Source organism: Haemaphysalis longicornis, unplaced genomic scaffold (genome assembly GCF_048455015.1).
Source record: "Haemaphysalis longicornis isolate Haplotype H1 unplaced genomic scaffold, Haemaphysalis longicornis Haplotype H1 scaffold_4, whole genome shotgun sequence".
NCBI lineage: Eukaryota > Metazoa > Arthropoda > Arachnida > Ixodida > Ixodidae > Haemaphysalis > Haemaphysalis longicornis.
In genome coordinates, this window is record NW_027526361.1 from 97,957,214 (window position 1) to 97,977,338 (window position 20,125).

Consider the following 20,125-nt stretch of genomic DNA (forward strand, 5'->3'; position numbering starts at 1 on the left):
GTACAATCGGATGCCAAAGAAATCGTAATTCAATGGGAGTTTCTTGTTCCCTGTTGAGTATGTCATGAGGCCTGCTGTGTGTTTACCACGAAGTGACATGAGGGTTTTCTCAAACTTCCACTTATCTTTCCGGCCGCATTGGAAACTACAGGGAGTATCGTGTGATAAAAGGAGAAATTTGTGGGACACCTTTGATGGAGCTAGTTGCACAGCTTGCTGAGTGGTGGCATTCTGCGAAACACAAATTTTGGTTGTGTTCTTCTGGTCAGACACATAGGCTGTGTTAAAAAAAGTTGCGAGTACATTTAGGCACTTCTTATGATTCAGTGATTGCAAAAGCCCCAGTGTCTTATTGCCTAACTTGTCCTCTTATTGTTATCGTCATCAATTCTCCCTTGGGTCTTTTTCGTCTCCTGTCGGTTACTGGGACTGCACATACCTGCATTCACATCGCCAAGCAAAGAGAACATTTAATGGGAGTGCACTTTGCTACTGTCCTTTTTGCTACTTTAGTTCCAGTTTTTTTTTTTTTTTTTTTTCAGGTTGACTTTATTTTGCATAATTAACATTATACAAGGTCTTCATCACCAGCCTATCTGCGCCCACTGCAGGGCAAAAAAGGCCTCTCCAATTAACCTCCAATTATCCCGGCCCTGTGCTAACTGTGACCAATTTATCCCCGCAAACTTCTTGATCTCATCCACCCCACTAACTTTCTGCCGCGCCCTGCCACGCTTGCCTTCTCCAGGGATCCACTCTGTTACCCTTGATGACCAATGGTTATCTTGCCTTCGCATAACATGCCCTGCCCACATTCATTTCTTCTTAATTTTTACTAATATGTCCTTAACACGCGTTTGTTCCCTGACACATAATGTAATCAGGAGAAAAGCTTGGAACAGCTTGACAGGCCGTGATTACCTTCAGGCAGTTTGGCATACACGGCAGTAGGCATGTGGTTAGTAAAAACCAGAAATAGGACAAATGAAAGGATAAACAGGTACAACAACATGTTTCCATTTCGCAACAAAACTTTGGCACGAATTTTTGAAAGTAATATTGGTTAAGTCATTGTTGGAAACACGCATAATTTAGCATAGTGGGGAGACTGTATTTAAGCATTTGTTTTCCATAGTTTGTTCGACACCTGGAGACCTTCCATAATTCAGGGTGGCAGTTATTATAAGAGGTTGGTTTCTGTCAAATTTGCTAGGTTATTTATGGGTTTGTCCTTTCTGTATAGCTCTACTTTAAAAGAATGGGAAAGCTTATACAGTTTTAAATTATCGACTTCTGTAAATATTAGCGTGCTAAAATTACTCATGTAGGCCTCAGTGCATGTGTCTAGCACGTGTTTCTTAGGGGAAGGCCACAATGCATTCATTACATACACTTTTACTCAGCTAGAATAAATGTGCTGTGGTGGGGTTGGAGTTGCAGGCTTGTCTCACATTCCTGGAAATCCTTGGTTCAAATCCAACCTAGACTCAATTGTGCCCAATTTTATTTTCAATTCAATTACTTTACTTTGTTTACAGGTGCTTTCCTGAAAAATTCGCCTTCGTCCCGACCATTTTCTCACGGGTTTTTTGTTCTTTGAGCGGTGAGCCATTGCGTGTACCAGGGGCACCGCATTTTCGACTTACCGTGTTTTCTAATGCTTCATGACTTCAATGATCAATGCAAAGTGTGCATTCAGTATGGGAGCCGATGTGATGTTTAAAGGCTTGCTCACGGGCATACGCCCGGTCATTTATTCTTGCCTCATTTTGAATTCTGCAGTGTGGTTGGACAACAGGACAATGGGCACTGTCGAGGACTTGCTGGCAAAGGTGCCAAACCACGACAAGGATTTCCTCAAGGTGAGGTTTGAGTTCCGATTTTTTAGTCTTTGTAGATGGAGGATTCAATCATAACAGAGAACACAGTTGTGCAGCATAAAAAAAAAAACTGACGGCTTTCAGATACGGTGTGAAAGCAGCTGCATTGCTTGTGTTTAAATTACATTAGAAGCGCCAAGTAAAACTTCAAATGCAGTTCTTTCTTTTTGGTTCTTGTATCTAGAAGCATTGTCAAGCTACTCGAGCCCCCTGCCCCATCAAAAAAAAAGAAAAAGAATCAGATTTAACATTTTATTTTGGCTGGTTCAGGTTTGGGCAGAAGTGGAATGAAAGGCAGATGGAGGACACAGGGCTGAAATCGACCTTGCTGTGTTTGTTTTGCATTACTCGTGTGTGCAAGTACAAATGTGCTCCATAAATCTCCGCTGGTAACCAAAGTAACCTCGTGGCAGCCTAAGAGCTGCAAAGTACAGGTGTCTACATTGTACTGATCTACATTGGAACCCTAGGAGTGTACATGGGGAATGCCTGACACGTAGTGAACCCCTCCACCCCAGCCAACATAAGCGCCACAAACTGTGTGCATTTCTCCACCTTTTTACTAATTCCGTGCTACCAGGCATTGCTGGTGGAAAACCAGAGCTGAGAGCAATGCATTTTCCAGCCTTGTGATGCCCATGGTGGTGTCGCATCACAAGGGTCGATTCTGTTAGGCTACACTACCTTGCATTTTCACATGTGCTACTGTACCCCCTTGACAGTGTTGATTTTGATGCTGTGCGTCAAAACATTGCTGGAAGCATTCTTTTTTTCAGTTGTGATCACCTTGATAGCCCCCAAGTGGCTTGTTTGCTTTGTGACTAAAAAGGTGGGGTTTCTGAATCAGCTAGCGAGCTGCTGCGCCTAATTTTTGACTCATCACGGTTGCACCTTATGGGAGAGTGTGATGCGATGCCCCTTGCAGAGCATTGCGGGATTGTCTCGCTTTTGTCACCCTGGCTTCTTGCTGAAGGCTTCGGCTTTGTGCGTTGCAGAAAAAGTGTGGCCTGCCGCTGAGCACCTACTTCAGTGCCGTCAAACTCAAATGGCTCATGGACAACGTTCCCGAAGTCCAGAAGGCCATTGCTGAAGACCGGTGCATGTTTGGCACAGTCGACTCGTGGCTCATATACGTGAGTGCCAACACAAAGCAAACACATTCCTGTGAGGTTTTTTATTCTATTTATTCAAGGGCAAGAGAATTACGGTCTTGAACAGGTAACTGCCCTGGTGTTTTTTTCTAAGCGCAGTGTAGACATTTTAGAAAGTGCTTTTTTTTTTTTGTTTTTTGCAACGAAGCTGTAAAAAAGGTTGGTTGGAAAATTTTGTCATAAACTAAAAACCCAGGCAGGACCCAGCAGTTCTCGCCCAAGACGCCGAGCGCATGCGTCAGGACCCAGCATTTGCCGCCAGAGAAGCAGAGTGCTAGTGGCAAGCCAGCCAAGGCAACGAGGAACATTTCATACCACCCATCAGCATGTGTAGTGGTTTACAACAGCTGCGCTGGACATCCACTTTTTTTTGCGCAGGGTGGGAGGGCGTCCATTTTTTAAATTAATATCCACAATGCAAAATAATTGGCAATTTCTAAGTTTTCAGTTCGAAAATTCGTCATGGCAGGGGCTTACTATACTTGATAATGATAATGACAGCAATGATGGCAGATGTCTGGCGGGGCAGGCATTTTTTCATTTGATTACATTTTGCAACCTGTATAATGGGAAAGAAATAAAATGTTAGTACGTATATTGTGCAGCATTGGGCGTGGTTGTTACTCCAATTAGAGGAATTGTGAAAGTTACCAGCAGCATGTGTTTTTAGATGTCATGGCTATTAGTAATAACATTAATAATGAAATCGGTCTGTGCAATGTGTTAACAAGCTTTGAGCAAGAGGCATTAGTCTGAGAGCCGGGGACTCAACTTCTTTTTTTTCTTTTTTTGCCATGGCAAGTTTTATTCGTATTCATGGCAATGGGGCTTTTACGATTTCAACGTTTCTTTCCACCTGCCATCTTTTCACCATCAGTTTCTATTTGTGTTATGTTTGAGCCCTTATTGCAACAAATTTGTTTGGTGGGGTGGTCACCTTCGTGAGGTTGGAGCTTTCGTGAGGATGAGAGTGGAGTCATAGTATTTATATTTTCAAATATGTTCTGTAGTTTTAGAAGCAAGCTGTGGGTGCAGTATTGGCTAGCCAGAAAACTGGCTGCTCACTAACTAATGAGACACGGCTTTCAGATGTGTGCAAATATTTTAATACATACTTCACAAGTGATGTTTGCTGTTCGATTGAATTTACAATGCAGTTTTACTATTTTAAGTATTTGCTTTTTAATGTGTTTTATGTAATGGGGCTTGCTAAGCTGTGGCCTGTTAGCCGTGCTCATTCCCCTTCGTCCCTCATTCTTTTTGCCTTGCTGCTTGCGCCTGTAATTTTATTAGTGACACTGCAAATATAGTTTGTTAGCAATCGTTAAGCGTCATGATACGGGGTGTTACGATACATTATACATAACATGGTGTAAATCTTTATACACTAACTGTATATTTGGGCTCAGGGTGGTAAAATAATCTGAATACGTAAATCCAAATTGCATACACTAAAAAAAAATAAAAAATAGACTGAAAATCTTCTCGTGGGCTAAAACATTTGCCATATTTTATCATGTGAGTAGCAGTTTGTGCGCTAACATCAAGTGTACTTCCCTGCAGACAGGTTTGCTCTCAGCAGTTTTGAGCTGGTTGGCTGTGGTTTTTCCTTTCTTTCAGAATTTCACGGGAGGGGCCAGAGGGGGTGTCCACATGACGGACGTGACAAATGCCAGTCGGACCATGCTCATGGACATTGAGACTCTGCAGTGGGACCACTACCTTTGCAAGTGGGTGGAGCACGCTGCATCATTTACTAGTCAGCACATCTATATCACGGGTTTCGGACAAATCTTCTTGGGAAGGGGGTAGTTCTGTTTTCAAAGACGATGCTTTCTTCAAAAGTATTGATTAGTTAAGGGAGTGTGGAAGTAGGCTATAGACGGTAATAAGCGACATCGGTGTCTGTTTTAATGGCAGTCTTAAGCCACAAGCTTAGGTTGCCATGCTGACACGACTGAAGTTTGTTCTTGTTTTAAGGGTGGCCCTCTAATGAAAATTTCTACAGCAGGCTTGTTGTAGTGCGAGATATTGGTAACTTAAAGGGACACTAAAGGGTGGAAACAAGTTGGCCTGTATAGGCAGATTATGGTGTCAATAATCTAAATACATATTTGTCACAACTAGCAGTTGTTTAATAAGGCAGAAAATACCAGGAACCTGAAAACAGGTGTCAACGCCCCGTACGCTTTTGGGTACTACAATTTGTGACGTCACAAAAAGTTGTAAACGGCAAGAGCTCATTGGAGAAGCATCTATAAATGTTTTCCTGAAATAAACAGTTTCGAAGTGGTTAAGCATGTGAAATAAACTTAAAGCGAAGCTTTCCATGAGCTAATTTTATTTAAAAACACAGACTACAGCTTTTATACATCGTAAAGTGGGCTGCTTCCCTCACTATTCAGTCAGCCGTCATGTTTCAGTTTCGTTTTGGAAAAGCGTTTGTGTGTAATCCACCTTTTTCACTGCGGTGTGGCGCCCTCTTGAGGTAGCGACGGAAAGCAGATCGGAGGTCAAGGTTAGCGCGGTGCGTCGTGGTTCTTGCGTTCGGCGTGAGCGCGTTGTTTTTAGTCGCTCGAGGAGAAGGTAGCTTTCCGTCTCACCTAGTTGCTTTTTTTTAAATCTTATACTTCCCTGATGACGACTGCAACTGCATCAGCATGCAATCGCCAGGGGAACAATTCATTCCGGGAGGCTTTCTTGCCGTTACCAACGGCTGGACAGACGTGGCCCGCTCGACTACCCATGATACCCTAGTTATACGGGCGCAGGCAGTTAACCACGGTTAAGCGAACCGCGGTTTGGCAAAACCGCAGTTTGCTGCGTTACACGGCAGGTGAAACTGCGGTTACCCCGCTAACTACAATTAACGCAAACTGAGCTTAGCCACCTCAGTTCAGTCACGCTAACCACAGTTCCCGCAGCCGCAGTGCTCAAAATCGCGCAAGTCAGTTCAAACGCAAGTGGCGGCGCGTCAGCAGAGGCAAAAAAAAAAAAAAAAAAAATCACCTGGCGTTCGGAGGAGACGAAGGTTCTCAAATAGCGGGCTCCCCAACGCTGGCGTTCTTTGCGTTGCTCTCGCAAGCAGCGCGACTGCCCATCAGCAGCGGCTCGTTTCCCGATCCACCCAATCAGCTACGACAAAAGCCGTGCTAAATTTGCAAATTCCGCACGTCGACCGCCACAAAAATGGATCATGAAGCAATCATGAAGTGTTTCAGCACTCGGAAACGATCGGCGCGCACGTCGGCCGTACCTGTGAACACGCCGGCGCGCCTGCCCGCATGGAACTGAAAGCGGCTCGAACCGGCCCAGACGACAGCAGCAACAGCTTATCGCCGCTCTTCGAAATCAATCTGATCGCAGAAAAGAACTTCCACATGCGAGAAAGTTGATGTCAATGCGGTGAAAAATTGTGCTATGGATTGTAATTCGCAGTTGCTGAGATAGCGGCGGTCAAATATCCACCGCGATGCTAAGCCTAAAGTTCCCAACACCGAGCAGACCTGAGCAAACCAAGCCGGTTGTGAGCAGTTGGGGAAGCCCCTCTCCCCGCCGCGCGCGAGTGCGATGCGATTGGGTCTGAAGCGACTGCTTTAACGATATTTCGTTTTGTCTACACTGCTTCTCTTTTGTTTTTTCTCGTTAAGTTAAAAGTGTGGTAATTTATTTTTGTTCCGCTCACAACCAAGTGACCGTGGTCACCACAATCGGAATTTTGTGTGTAACAGACAAAACCGCAGTTTGTGTTAACCGCGGTTAAAGTTTTGTAACCATGGTTAAACTTAACTGCGGTTACTTCTGCTTCCCATTTTCAGACTGGCATCTCACAGCCCTAATCCAGGCTTCTCGGCGTTGCCTGTCGCGCGTAGCTGGTGGGAAGCGAAAAAAACGCTTCTTCTAGTCCCCCTTGGCCCGAGAGGTGCACTTGTACGCAGCACACGAAAGCGGCATTGCATTCAAATGACACAAAAGCGGCTAGATATTTGCAGTTCACGTTGCCGACGATGCATGGGCCTCAGCCGAGTATCGGTGGACGCTGCAGACGGATGTTGCAGTGGCCCTCCAAACAGTTTCTCGCATTCACCGCTAGGGCTTCGCGCATGCGCAGGGGTGTCTTGAAAAAGGCGAATTAGCCAAGTCAACCCATGATAGTGGCAAAAGGAACAAGATGCACTGCAGGGGGTTAAGCGAACCATTTGAGCTTCCAATTTCCCATTCTACACGTGCAGATGTTGCTATCGGCAAAGTATGCCCAAGCCTGGTTCAAACCTTATTGCCCGCGGGTAGTTAGTCGGTAGTTAGCTGTCTGTGAGTAGTTAGCTGACCGATCTGACCTTGTGCTCTTCCGTTCACTACAAGCCGCTCTTGATAATTTATAAATCACACGTCACTCTGCCCTTGTTATGTTTGGGCAGGGGTAGCGCGGGCAGCGGTGACTACTCGACACGGCTGTGGGGACGAGAGTGTTACTTTCACGCTAGGTTCACGCGAAAGAAGATATGAGATGGCTGTGGTCACCAGACGGGGTGAGGTGAAGAAGCCCACCAGAACGGCGCTAGCCAGGACACCGAGCTTGAAATTCGAAACGGCGCTTGTCACTTCAGAAGAGGCTTCACGCCCAGCCGGCTCAATGGGGTCTGTCTGGGAGGGCGGCATAGGCGGGCACACTGGCCGCTCAAGCATTTGAAAGCATTTAAAATTCTGTCGGTGACAAATCATGATAGTCCAAGCCAGCCTCTTTGGTCAGAGAACCGCATGGAGGAAAAACTAGAGGGAAGAAGAAAAAAAATTAAAGTCGTTCCACTCAATGGGAAAGCTATCGGAAGTGCAGAGTAGTGATTTGCCATAATGGGCTGTAGCGCCATTATCCGCTCACTGCTACCACCCAATGCGATTCAAATTTCCCGCCCTTCGCAGTGCTTGCGCGCCCTCTGTCTGAAACAACGCCAGTGGGAGTTCTGTTGTTTTTGTGCTTGCTTTTCCTGCCGCACGTGCCGGCGTTGCACCTCCACTTTTTTTCTCTTACTATCATAAAAACCAACCCAACGAGCATTCCTGACTAAATGAACGCGGGCGCTGCCGGTTAATTACGTATATTTTGCCTCAAATGTACCTGCAGTTTTCTTTGCGCTAAACAACGGGGAGATGTAGGACTAGCGCCAGCGGTTCACGAGTTTTGAGCGCTTATGACTATATAAACCGCTTGGCTTTCGAAGCCTCTGTGAGATGCCTCAACGACAGCCGCTACGATGGAACGCCGGGGTGCTCTACTTGGGTTCAGCAAGCGAGCTACGACGACAAGGCGAGCCCCTAAAGTGCTCTGCACTTAGAAGGAGCAACGTTGTCGGGGTCGGCCATGGCTTGGAGATGTAAAAGCTACTGTTAGTTACCCATGTGAGATAGCCTAGATCGCACCAGTGCCTCACTCCTACTTTGTGGCACAGTAGCTATGTCACAAAAAAATTAAAGGGACACGGGAGAGAGAAAGGCCAGCTTTATTTATGGATTTTTCAGCAAATCATGCACTGTTTCTTGTCGAACAAATGCTCAGAAAGCTACGAAAGGCATGATTTTTCAGTTAAAAATAAATTCCGTTCAGCCTTAGTGTTCCTTTGAGTTGGGGAGAAATGTAATGCTGCTACAATGAATGTGGTGTGCAATGTGTGGTTGAACACTAGGACGTTTTGATGCTTATTTCTTTTTCTATCCAGACAAAATGCTTGCTTCAAAGCTCAATAACTTGTTCAATGTCTGATTTTAATTATGCAGACTGAACTTGTGTGTTGAAATGCATACGTTAGATTCAAAATAGCATAAACTTCAGTTTCCTTTTAGGGGCGAAGCCCCTTAAGGGCTGGGGCTACGTCGCCGTCATCGTAATCATCGTCTCAGGTAGTCACGATACTAAAACACCAGGAAACTCATTTACGCCTCATGCTAGAACGTAACGTTTGCTAAAAAGAACACCAGGACACTCGTTTACACTTGCGCTAGAGAGCTTCATGCTTCAAAGACAAGAGACTTTTACAGCAAAGCTGTATATTTTTAACCAACAACGTTTTGGTTCCCTTGCTCTTCCAGATTCTTTGGCATACCCATGTCGATACTTCCCAAGATCCACAGCTCTTCCGAAATCTATGGGAAAATGTGCGAAGGTTCACTTATGGGTGTTCCAATATCGGGGGTGAGCGGAAAAAAGTTTTTATTTCTTTTTTTTTTTTTTTTCCATTTCCTTTCAGCTGCAATGAAATGCAAGCATGTGCTCAAGCATTGTACACCAAGGATATTGCTGCGCACTGCTGGCGTTTAGTTTGGATTGTTTGGACTGTCTTGCGAAGTGTTTGTGTAAGGTCAAGGTAGTAGTTTTCTCATGTTTCTGGTAGTACAGGGGAACCCCAATAATATGACTTTCAAAGGACCACGCAAAAGCAAAAGCATCGCATGAACGGAGTGTTGTATGACCGGGGTATGGGTAAATGCCGGCCTAGTAGACGGTCTCACGCGGCAGGTGAGCTGACGACGTATTATATTTAGCTCGTTCTCTCATAATTTTCTGTAAAGAGCTGTTTGTCGTTATATTATTGGCTGTATCTTTCTGAAATAATTTTGTTATCACCCACTCCCCTCTGTAATGCCCCTGGACCCTGAGAGTGTGTAAATAAATAAATTTGTTAACCCGTAACTGAAATGGAAAAGTTTCTAAAAATAAAACGCCTATATTGTGCCCCCCTTCCCTCTATGGCGTCACCGCTAGCCCGCCAGCCATGTGCTGTGCGCTACTCAATCCCCATGCCATCCGGTACTATTTATAGCTCGCCGGCTCTGCGCCTTGGGGGCACAAGATAAGGCCCACGTGGTCGAGCAGATTGTGAGTGGAAAAGGCGAGAGAGGGAAACTGCCAAGGCCAAGCGAAACAAATGATAGTACAAGGCGGCATAGAAAGGAGCGGAGCGACAACAGGACTTTGAAAGACGCTGATAAGCAGAGAGCAGAGAAGGGGGGGGGAGAGCGTCGTGAAAGGAAAAAACTTGGATCGAGCGGGTGAGAAAAGCGGGTGTTTCGTCATCGCCGTAAGGTTGCGTCATATGTGTTTTTGCGCTCGCAGGCTCAATGGGAGCTTCAAATTTGCATTCCGCCGGTCACCTAGACTCTGACTTCCCGTGGTTGGCACATTGGCATTCTGCTGCCACAGGGGGCCGTCGAAGGTTAACTCCTGCCCGCACCCGCCTGCTTGCTTGCGTCCGTTTAGCAAGTGGTCTGGCCCGCATTCGGAACCTTTGCATATCGAGTGGCGTCAAACAGCGGTTATGAATAAAGAAAGGTCAGGGCGAGGTGGCGAAGCAGTGTAAAAGATGGGGAAAATTCCGGTTTATCCCCATCGGGGTCCGTCATATGAAGCGGACCGCGTGCACTCGAGCGTTGTATAATTGGGGTTTTTAATGTATTGTTTCTATTGGGAGTGTGCCAGGACCGCGGCGATCCGTTGTTAAGAGTGGGCCGTCGTAACCCTGGCGGACGTATCAGTGTGGTTCCACTTAATGTAAGCGCAAGACTGCATATCCTTTGTTTGCTAGTCAACCATGGCACCGTGGCATCTGAAATCTCTTTCGCCTGGCGATTGCAAGCCATTATTGCGCTTCATCATTCCTCCTCACATTCATTCATTCCTTGTCAGAGCACTTTTTTTTTTTTTTTTTGAGACATGTCAATGACAGTGCCACTTTTTCCATGGAAAGTCTAGTGTGCACTCCTATTTTTCACGCATGTCAAGGTCGTGCATACCCCTGACCCCGCTCGTGTGAGAGTGCGTGCCATTTTTCCTCTCTTGGTCATAGGACCTTGGTACTTGCTTTTGATTGGTTTGCACCTGGGTGACAACAGGCATCATTCGTAAAAATCTCTTGATCCAAGAATTGCTACCTGCATTGCACTTTTACAACAGTACTAATTGCTGTATATTGCTACCATGTCATCAGTCCTCTGACTGAATTTCTGCATAAATTATCCCCATACGCGAATCACTTTAGCTGGTACATGGGGCTGTTACACTGACGAATAAAGTAGGAGCTATATTTCTTGGTGGTGGTTTTTTTTTTTTTTTTTTGCTTTTAGTTTAGCCCCGCTGTCGTTGAAATTCAAAATGGATGTTGCGTAAATATACGAGATTTTTGCATTTGAGCATCTTTTTTGGGAATCTTTGAGTGGTAGCGCAGCTAACAACCGGAGGTTTTTTTTCCTGGACAAGTGGGTCATTTCATTTGCACTGCCCACAGCACTTTCCCTTGCATTGTGTTGCGTACAGGGGAAGCCAAGTCTGGCCTGGGGGATCGGGGTTTTTGTTGAAATTAAGAAGTTCGTTACTCTGGTGTAGCAGCATAAATCTCTTAAATTTCCTTTATTTTAACCTTCAATGCAATTCAAAAGCAATTTCAAATGAAGTTGCATTTTATCTTCGTGGTCCTCTAAAGTGCTGAAGCACCCGCTTCCAGTTTGTACAGAGATGGCTGATCACATTTGGTAGTTGTTTGGCAGCCGCTACTAAAATTTTACATCTCTTTGATATCAGTCTGTATAAAATGAAATCAGACAGCTTCATTTACATTCACCTCACTGGCAATGTTCTCTTTTCTATTTTTAGTGCCTTGGAGACCAAAGCGCTGCCCTTGTAGGCCAGCTATGCTTTGACATAGGGCAAGCAAAGTGCACGTGAGTAGTGCCTAATTGGATGTCTCTCGTTTCTTTTGATGCGTAGCACTCTTTGCCAAGCACCCCCACAGCCAGGACCGTGTAACGCCCCGCATTTCCACAGCAATGCAAATTTGGTGGAAGTTCCACCTGTAATCGCTGTAGCGGCGTAAATGGCTATAGGTGGTTGAATAGAATTTTGAGAAACCTAAAAATAGGAAAAATGGAAAAGAATGGTGAAATGTGGCGAACCATGTAACGCCCTGCATTTTCAGAAAAAGGCAGATTTGGCAGAAGTTCAACATGTAATCGTTATAATAGCATAAATGGAGATGATTAGTCTAGAAAAACCTAAAAATAAGAAAGGAAAAATAGTGAAAAGTGGCAAACCATGCATTCCCACAAAAATGCAGATTTGGCGGAATTCCACCTGTAATCGTTATAATAGCATAAATAGAGATCATTGGTCAAACAGAACTTAGAAAAACCAAGAAATTCGGCTGTAAAGAACTCGCACTATATACAAGGGGCAGAAGAATGCTACGCATTAGTAGACAATTCTAGGAATTTCTGCAGTTTTGTTTTTTAGCTCCTGTTGTACGCCAAAGAGCCAGCTTCTCCTCCCCCTCTCTTTTTTAATTTTTTGTAGAATTTAGTTTGGTGTCTGTGTATAGTCATAGCAGTTTTATACAGTAGCTGCACCATTTTTCAAGCACGGTACTTTGTGTGCAAGTGTGGAAACAAGTCCACTTGAGCCACTAGCTTTAGTTTGGATCATTTCCATCAGTTTCCGATCCTGTTGGTTTCTGTTAGCAGCGTGACAGGGAACTTGGTACGCATCAGCATTTTGCTTGCAAGCTATGCAGGTTTAAGCACAGCTTTCTCTTTGGCATTTCTTTAAAAGAAACACGTTTCTTTTTTCCTGTACAAACTCACTTTTCTGATGGAGGCGAAAAGCAAAAACGCCCTAGTGTACGAGATTTCGGTGCCTTTTAAAGATCCCCTGGTGGTCGAAAATTAATCCGGAGCCCTCCACTACGGCACACCTCATCACGTGCGTTGCATCAGCGCGTTAAACCCGACAATCAAAGCAAATCAAAATCCCTGTACAAACAACCTTCGTGGTGATTTTTATTAGAAAATAAAGTTTTATAATTCTGATAGAACGCAAGATGTGAGCCACTTCGACTAGTTTAGTGCCTGATCTCATTAATAATGGCTGTGAATTTTCTGTAGCAAACAAAAAAAAAGTGTAGAGCCCTTCATGTATGTACACAATTTGAGCTACAGTTTTGCATTTTTGTTGCAGTAACGGCTGTGTGTGTCCATGTTGTCATGGGCACAGGGCATGGAAAGTGATTAGTGCTGCTGAGTGTATTGGTTTACTGCGCCCTCTGGTAAAACTGACCTAAAAGGATATTAAACATTCCATCATCACAGGCGCGAGCATAGATATGTCATGATGCAGGGCCTAAACCTGTGGCAACAAATACCTTGTCCAAGCGCAAAGGTCAAGAAAAATTATCAAAATTTGCCGGGTCTTCGTGCCCTTAGCAGAGGGTCAAAAGAATGCATGTATGTTAAGGAGCATGCTGCTAGATGCTGCACTGCGTTCTTTGCTCTGAAGAAAAAGCTCTCCACAGAGTCTTGTGTGTGAGCACTTTGTGTGGTAAGCGATGCTAGGCAAGTTACTGAATGAAACGTTTGCCCTTGCTTACAAAGCTGCAAATATGCACCAGATGCAGTTGTGTTCCAGGCTAGATTGGTTAAATGTGTTGGTCTAATATGCTAAGGTAGCTGGCAGAGATTTGCGGTAGATGTGGGTGCGTCATTAGGTTTGATGGAGGGCTAAACAAGGGGTGGCTCTGTTACTCTGTGCATGCATCAGCGGGGCTTTGCAAATGAGATGGTACTATATACCTACAAAGCATGTCTCTGAATTGGAGGGGGAATTTATTAAGAATGCTCTTCCCCCCCTTTTTTTTCCCTCCTTGATTTCTGCCTAGGTATGGAACTGGATGCTTCCTTCTGTGCAACACTGGCCTAGAGGTAATATAACTGCTTGATATGCGCATTTTTTAGGCGCATATCCAAATTACTAATGTGTGTGTCTTCCATGCTCTTGAGCAACTCTGCAAGAGAGGAATTTCTGAGGTCTGCGTGCACTTTTTCTTTTCCTGCACCAAGCAATTTCACAAGGCCTCACGAAACAACACTTTAACCTGTATAGCCTTTTTGGTGTGTGGAAAGCTAACTGCTTTTCTTCTGTTTAAATTTTTTTAGGAGGACAAGCCCGCTGATGGTATTTTATGTTAATGTTTCAGCAACCTTTCTACGTGATTTCTCCTTCTTTGCATGGTTTTAGATTTATTGCATCTTTTGGGGCATTGCTGGCGGCTTCTGTTTCCTTGTAATTTGTTTCCTTCATTGCTTACTTGCTGGCAACATTGTTCAGCTTGAGATTGAGTCGAACCTAATCTTGTCCTGCCACGTCGTGCCACCAGTCGTGTCCCCACCAGGGGACGCGATGTCTTTCTGCTTCCCCTCCTGTTGTTTTCCTTGCAAATTTCGTAAGAGCCAGAGTGCTGCTCACAGTGGTGTAGTTTATTTACTTTTTGAGATATAGCTGCTGTTCCTGAAGGGTGCTCTAGAGGAGGTTGAAGACAGTGGAAAGACGAACACAGCAGAATGAAGGATGACAAAAAAAAATTTTCAATAGAAAGATGCAGTAATAAAGTTAACAAAGTGTTTATTCTTTTTCTTCAAAATGTTGTCACTCACTGCAGTTCTGAAGGACATTGGGTGAAGATAATGTAGCAGTGAAGCTGCTCGCATTCAGTAGAAGTAACGTTGTAATTCAGCGCTTTTCCTGTGTTCCTTTTTTCCCTTAGTCCTGTCTGTTTTGCACTGCGAAGATATTCTGCTGAGGCTCATTCTCGACGAAAATGAGGCTAAAAACATTAGTTGTGGAAATCTCTGGTAGAGAACTGTACTGCCTGGCTCTTGTTTTCTTTTTTATCTTAAATTTAATACTAAATTTTATACTAAACAATTTTGCGAGAGATGTGTAAACGTGATACTCCCACGGAAAGGTTATAGTGCGAGGTTACTTGGATGACCCAGATAAGACTCGGCATTGAATAGAGATCCTGAGAGCGGTGATGAAATGAGTGGTCCATTCGTACTTCGCTCTCACTTGCACTTTTTACCATCCTAGAGATAACTGATTGAGCGCACATGCATCACCCGCCATCCCTCTTTCCCCCTTTTCTCTCTTTTTTTTTTCACCAGCAAGTTATACACTGAAGGTAACGCTGCAGATGTTGTGTTGGGACATACATGATTCTGACTGCATTTCTGGTCTTCGTTTCAGATGGTTCAATCCTCTCACGGCCTGCTGACAACCGTGGCCTACAAGCTGGGCCCCAAACGGCCTGTACAGTATGCCGTGGAGGTGAGGGATTCCTCTCCACTCCACTTCCGCTTATTCATTCTGTTATGCTTGCCTTTGGCTTCACTAAAATGCGATACCAGAGTACCTACTTATGCACGCTTTGCCCACACCACCTTGGCGTTCATCGACCTGACCACAACTCGCTGAAAAGTGGAGGAAGAAAGTACAGGGTTACTCGGTGCATGCATCAGCGGGGCTTTGCAAATGAGATAGTAGTATATACCTACAAAGCATGTCTTTGAATTGGAGGGGGGAATTCATTGGAAATCCCTCCCCCCTTTTTTCTTTCCTTGCGAGTAACCTCTTCCTTTTTTCTCCCACAGACTGTGGTCAGTTTTGTTTTAACTTTTCCGATTGCAGCACCAAGATTTTTCATGCGACATCTGTGTAGGAATGTATTCGGAGCTCCGAAATTGAGTGCACGCTCAAATTTCTAAAACACGGGCATAGCTTCGAAACAACGCCCGTGTCTTTAAGAATTAAGCCCCAGTTTAACTCTCTAACGGGCTGCACTAGGTTCTGCTGTAGGTAGAAGAGCTTCCTGACCAGTTTTTTTGACCAGCTTGGAACACTTGGCCTTCCTTAACGCCCTGTGTACAAGACTGGCAGAAATAGATTGGCTTGGTTTGCAAAAGGGTATATAGCACATGGCACTTCATTGTCTCTTTAAAAACAAACTAAGATGCAGAACGGTTTGCTGATGGACTAGTTCATGCACTGTATTTCAAAAAAAAAAAAAAAAAAAAAGAACTACGTTTCTTGGTACACAGGCACATTCATTCGATAGAGCACATTTCATTGTTGCCTGCTTTAAGTTTTAAGGGGAGACACTGGTCTTAAAACAACTTTTAATTTTGGAGTAAACTTTGTGAAACTTGTCCGCCTTGCTGTTTTTTTTTCTCCACTGATTTCAAATAGGCCATTATTTTTTCAGTTGGTCAATTAATTAGTTCCCGAGATAATTAGTCATTTTTGGTCAAACAATAGACAAAACAGTGTTGGTCATAAAACTGTAATCTTTATATTTTCAAATACTATGAACCTTGGTGAAAGCAATAATCGAAGCGGTTTTTTTTTTATGAATCGCCTAGAACTAATTTTACAGCTCATTAAACTCCAGTGTTTGAAATGGACACTCAAAATGGTTCCTTGCCCCTGGTTCCACCAACATTTAATGAGCTGTAAAATTAGTTCTGAGTGGTGCATTGAAAAACTGCTTCTCTTACTGCATTCACCAGGGTTCAGAGTATTGGAAAATGTAAAGATTACAGTTTTACGACCAGCACTGTTCTGTCTGTTGTTCCTCCAGAAATGGCTAATTATATCTAATTACCTTGGGAACTAATTGACCAACTGACCCGCCGCGGTGGCTCAGTGGCTAAGGCGTTGCGCTGCTGAGCACGAGGTCGCGGGTTCGATTCCCGGCCGCGGCGGCCGCTTTTCTGATGGAGGCGAAAAGCAAAAACGCCCGTGTGTACGAGATTTCGGCGCACGTTAAAGATCCCCAGGTGGTCAAAATTAATCCGGAGCCCTCCACTACGGCGCGCCTCATCGCCTGCGTTGCGTCGGCGCCTTAAACACTACAATCAAATCAATTAATTGACCAACTGAAAAAATAATGGCATATTTGAAATCAGTGGGGAAAAAGCAGCAAGGCTGACAAGTTTCACAGAGTTTACTCGAAAATTAAAAAGTGGTTTTAAGACCAGTGTCCCCACTTAACAATCTGCAGTAGCTTGGCTGACAGAAGATGTCTATGCTGCGGTGAGAGGCACAGAAAGGTGACCTTTAGCATAATTTCCTGCATTGTAACAATAGAGTACATATTGTGGCTTTTGGTTATACACGGTGAATTTTCGTTTTTGTATTGTCATGCGCAAGGTTGGCCTCATTTTATGTGTTGTTGTTGGGCAATGAACTGAATGTAAAATTTTATGTGCGGACAAGGCCAAACCATTCGACTCTAAAAAAGTGGAAAGTATTTGCATAATCATGATTACACGACAGGATCATAAAGCATGTCAGTGGATAGGCGATTGTGGCAGTAACAGTGGTATGTAATAATATGGGAGGTTCCGTTCTTGGGATCATTTGAGTGTGACAAGAATGGGTATCTTAATTTATGGTTTATTTGTTTTCTGGTTGATATATTAGTGTGTTTTGTATACTCATCTGTTCGTTTACTTTATAATTATCCCCAGGGGTCTGTGGCCATTGCGGGAGCTGCAGTCCGTTGGCTCCGGGACAACCTCAGCCTGATCAGCAGCAGCGCAGAAATAGGTAAAGGGCACGCTGGGATTTCCACTGTGCTTCTGCGTGCTTTTGTTGTCCTTCGGTTTGTTTACGCGAGGACATTTTTACAAAATGTAAGCAAATAGCTAGAAAAAAAAAACAAAATTTCTTCCACTGTGATTATACAGTTGAAAAGTTTTGCAGTTCTGTGTTGGACCTGCACAATAATTGTGTATGGGAGGCTTTGGAAAGGGTGACCTATTGCATTCTCCATTGTAACTAAACTATGCTAGGTGAGGCCTGTGCCAGATGGGCACGGAAAAGTTAGAACCGTTATGGGCAATGTCTGTGAAATGCGAGGGAATTCTTGCATAAAGAGCCTCTAAGCCCCAAATATCGCTGTAAGATACTAGATGGGCATGCTGCGTGATGCCATTTTTTCTCCAGCACGAGGCGTGATGTGGGCTGTGACAGACTGGTTTTTGATGAGGTTAGATGCACAAAAAACACCCTGAGAAGTAGAGAAAGAATTCCATTGCATTGAAATTATCTGATGTAATCATTGGTTAAGAGCAGGATATTTCTGGAATTTGTAGTATCAGGCTGTGGCTTTGAGATGTAATTTGATTGATATAATTGGTCGGTTGGTTGGTTGGTTTGGCTGAGTCAACCATGAGCTGTTGTTTACCATTATAAAAAGTGCTACTTTTTGGACGCAGCTATTGGCCAACCTTTGTTCAAACAAACCTTGTAACTGGCAAAAAGCATTAGTAAAATTAGGTTGGTGATGGCATCTGCAGGCTAACTATCTTTTATGCCTTTGTTGACAAGGCAGCTAGTGTATGGGAAGTGTGATAGAGTAAAGGGATTTAGGGGGTGTACAGCATGAATTTTCTGGCACTTATCTGCCCACATGTGCTGTGCTCTACCTGTGCAGCATCAGTGAAATATCCCTACCCAGCCTAACTCTTCCTCTGCTTGGCTGTAGCTCTCAAAGGAGTGGTTAGCAAAGTTGAATCGACCATATTATACTTGCTACTGCAGAAAGGAGATGGGACTCAAAGGAGACAGCACTGACTCCACTCATGGGGCACCTACTCGCAACTTTTATTTCACTAAAATTGGTGTTCTGGATAAACTGAAACTGAATGATGTGGTGTCGTATAACACGACTCAGCAAGAACAAACTTGTGTTCTTTCAATACGATTGGAAGTGTGCTGGTGCATGTGTCCCCAGCTAAGATACCTAATAAATGCAAAAGAAGCTCATACGGTCTACCTTTCTGTTGCACTGTAGTGAGCACATATGTCTGGCTGGCTCTCTTTTGATGGAAGCAATGTGTTTTGTTTTGTGCCACGTGTCTCTTCTCCTCCTCCCCTGTGCAGAGAAGGTTGCCCGCACGGTGGGCAGCACCCACGGCGTGTACTTTGTGCCGGCCTTCTCCGGCCTGTACGCCCCCCACTGGCAGCCAGATGCCCGAGGGATCATCTGCGGGCTGACGCAGTTCACCACACGCGCACACATTGCTCGGGCTACCCTGGAGGCCGTCTGCTTCCAGGTGGGCCCTCAAACGAGGAAGTGGGGTAGTGGCTGAAGCAGTGGCACGGTTAGCAAAACATATCAGCCCGTTCACTGCTAAAAATAATTTTGAATAAACATTCATGAAGCAAAATGTTTTTAGCACGAGAGCTTTCCACCTCAAAGTATGCTTGCATGCAACAATAACCATTCTTGTTTCTATTTGTAATGCAAAAATGCTTAGTAAGTGTAGCGTACACCGGGTGGGCTTATTTTGATAATGAGGTGGAGAAACCATGTGATTACCTTTATTGCCAGTCTAAAAATGGCTGCAGAGGTATTTGTGGTCACAAAGTAAAAAGAGTAAGGGGGGGTTGGCCAATTTTTAAACCGCTAGAGACAGCCTGGAAGGTAAGGAGTATTGGGAATGCTTAACAAAGTTTCCTGCACAAATTTCAGTTGCAAGAATGTGTCTTCCGATGTCAGAGGGTCTTTGTGTTGTGTGTACTTTGCACTTCTCAGCCCATTCTGTGTGTGGAATTTGCGTTGCTCTGTGCATTTCGTGCAGGTGCGAGAAATTCTGGACGCGATGGACCATGACAGTGGGACCAGGCTGAAGCAGCTTTTGGTGGACGGCGGCATGGCGGTCAACGATTTGCTCATGCAGCTGCAGGCTGATCTGCTGGGAATCCCTGTCGGTGAGTGCCCTGCTGCAGCCAGCGTAATGTCGAGCCCGCATTGTATGTTGGTTGTGATATCATAGATTGCTTTGACTCATTTATTGTATTATTGCTTGCTACGTGTGCAAATATTTCTTCCACGGGTAGACTAATACTTGTTAATAAAGTTTGCCTCTCTCGAGCAGAGACATTGTACATTATTCTGAGGATGCTGTACTGGTGGCAAAACAAAACAGGGCAACAGTAGGAAAGGGGAGATAAAAAAGCAGAGCACTTTGATACGGATGTGAAGGTTCCCTTTGGATTCTTTCGATACTGTTTAGAATTATGTGTTGGTCGATTTACTACTGGTACACTGTAGTCGAGGTTTACAGATCAGCTTATACCACCTGGGGAGCTTTATGAAGCGCTGAATATTCCACTTCCATCATTAATGCAGCCACCGGGAGGCAGGGACTTGAATCTGGGGCTGCATGGGTATTAGCACAGAGTGGCTTAGCCACGGTAAGTCACTGCACATT

The 20,125-nt window shown here is 44.5% G+C and overlaps 1 protein-coding gene across 4 annotated transcripts in view; it reads left to right on the forward strand.

Annotated features, from left to right (window-relative positions):
* LOC144179140 (glycerol kinase 3-like) overlaps nucleotides 1-20,125 on the forward strand; it is a 41,538-nt gene that overhangs the window by 5,797 nt on the left and 15,616 nt on the right. For all 4 annotated transcript variants that reach the window (XM_077707369.1, XM_077707367.1, XM_077707370.1 and 1 more), the window contains exons 5-14: nucleotides 1,783-1,862; nucleotides 2,876-3,013; nucleotides 4,652-4,761; nucleotides 9,116-9,218; nucleotides 11,673-11,740; nucleotides 13,726-13,768; nucleotides 15,093-15,173; nucleotides 17,375-17,453; nucleotides 18,792-18,964; nucleotides 19,493-19,622. In XM_077707369.1, coding sequence (XP_077563495.1) covers nucleotides 1,783-1,862; nucleotides 2,876-3,013; nucleotides 4,652-4,761; nucleotides 9,116-9,218; nucleotides 11,673-11,740; nucleotides 13,726-13,768; nucleotides 15,093-15,173; nucleotides 17,375-17,453; nucleotides 18,792-18,964; nucleotides 19,493-19,622 — 1,005 coding nt within the window. The remainder of the gene's footprint in view (nucleotides 1-1,782; nucleotides 1,863-2,875; nucleotides 3,014-4,651; nucleotides 4,762-9,115; nucleotides 9,219-11,672; nucleotides 11,741-13,725; nucleotides 13,769-15,092; nucleotides 15,174-17,374; nucleotides 17,454-18,791; nucleotides 18,965-19,492; nucleotides 19,623-20,125) is intronic.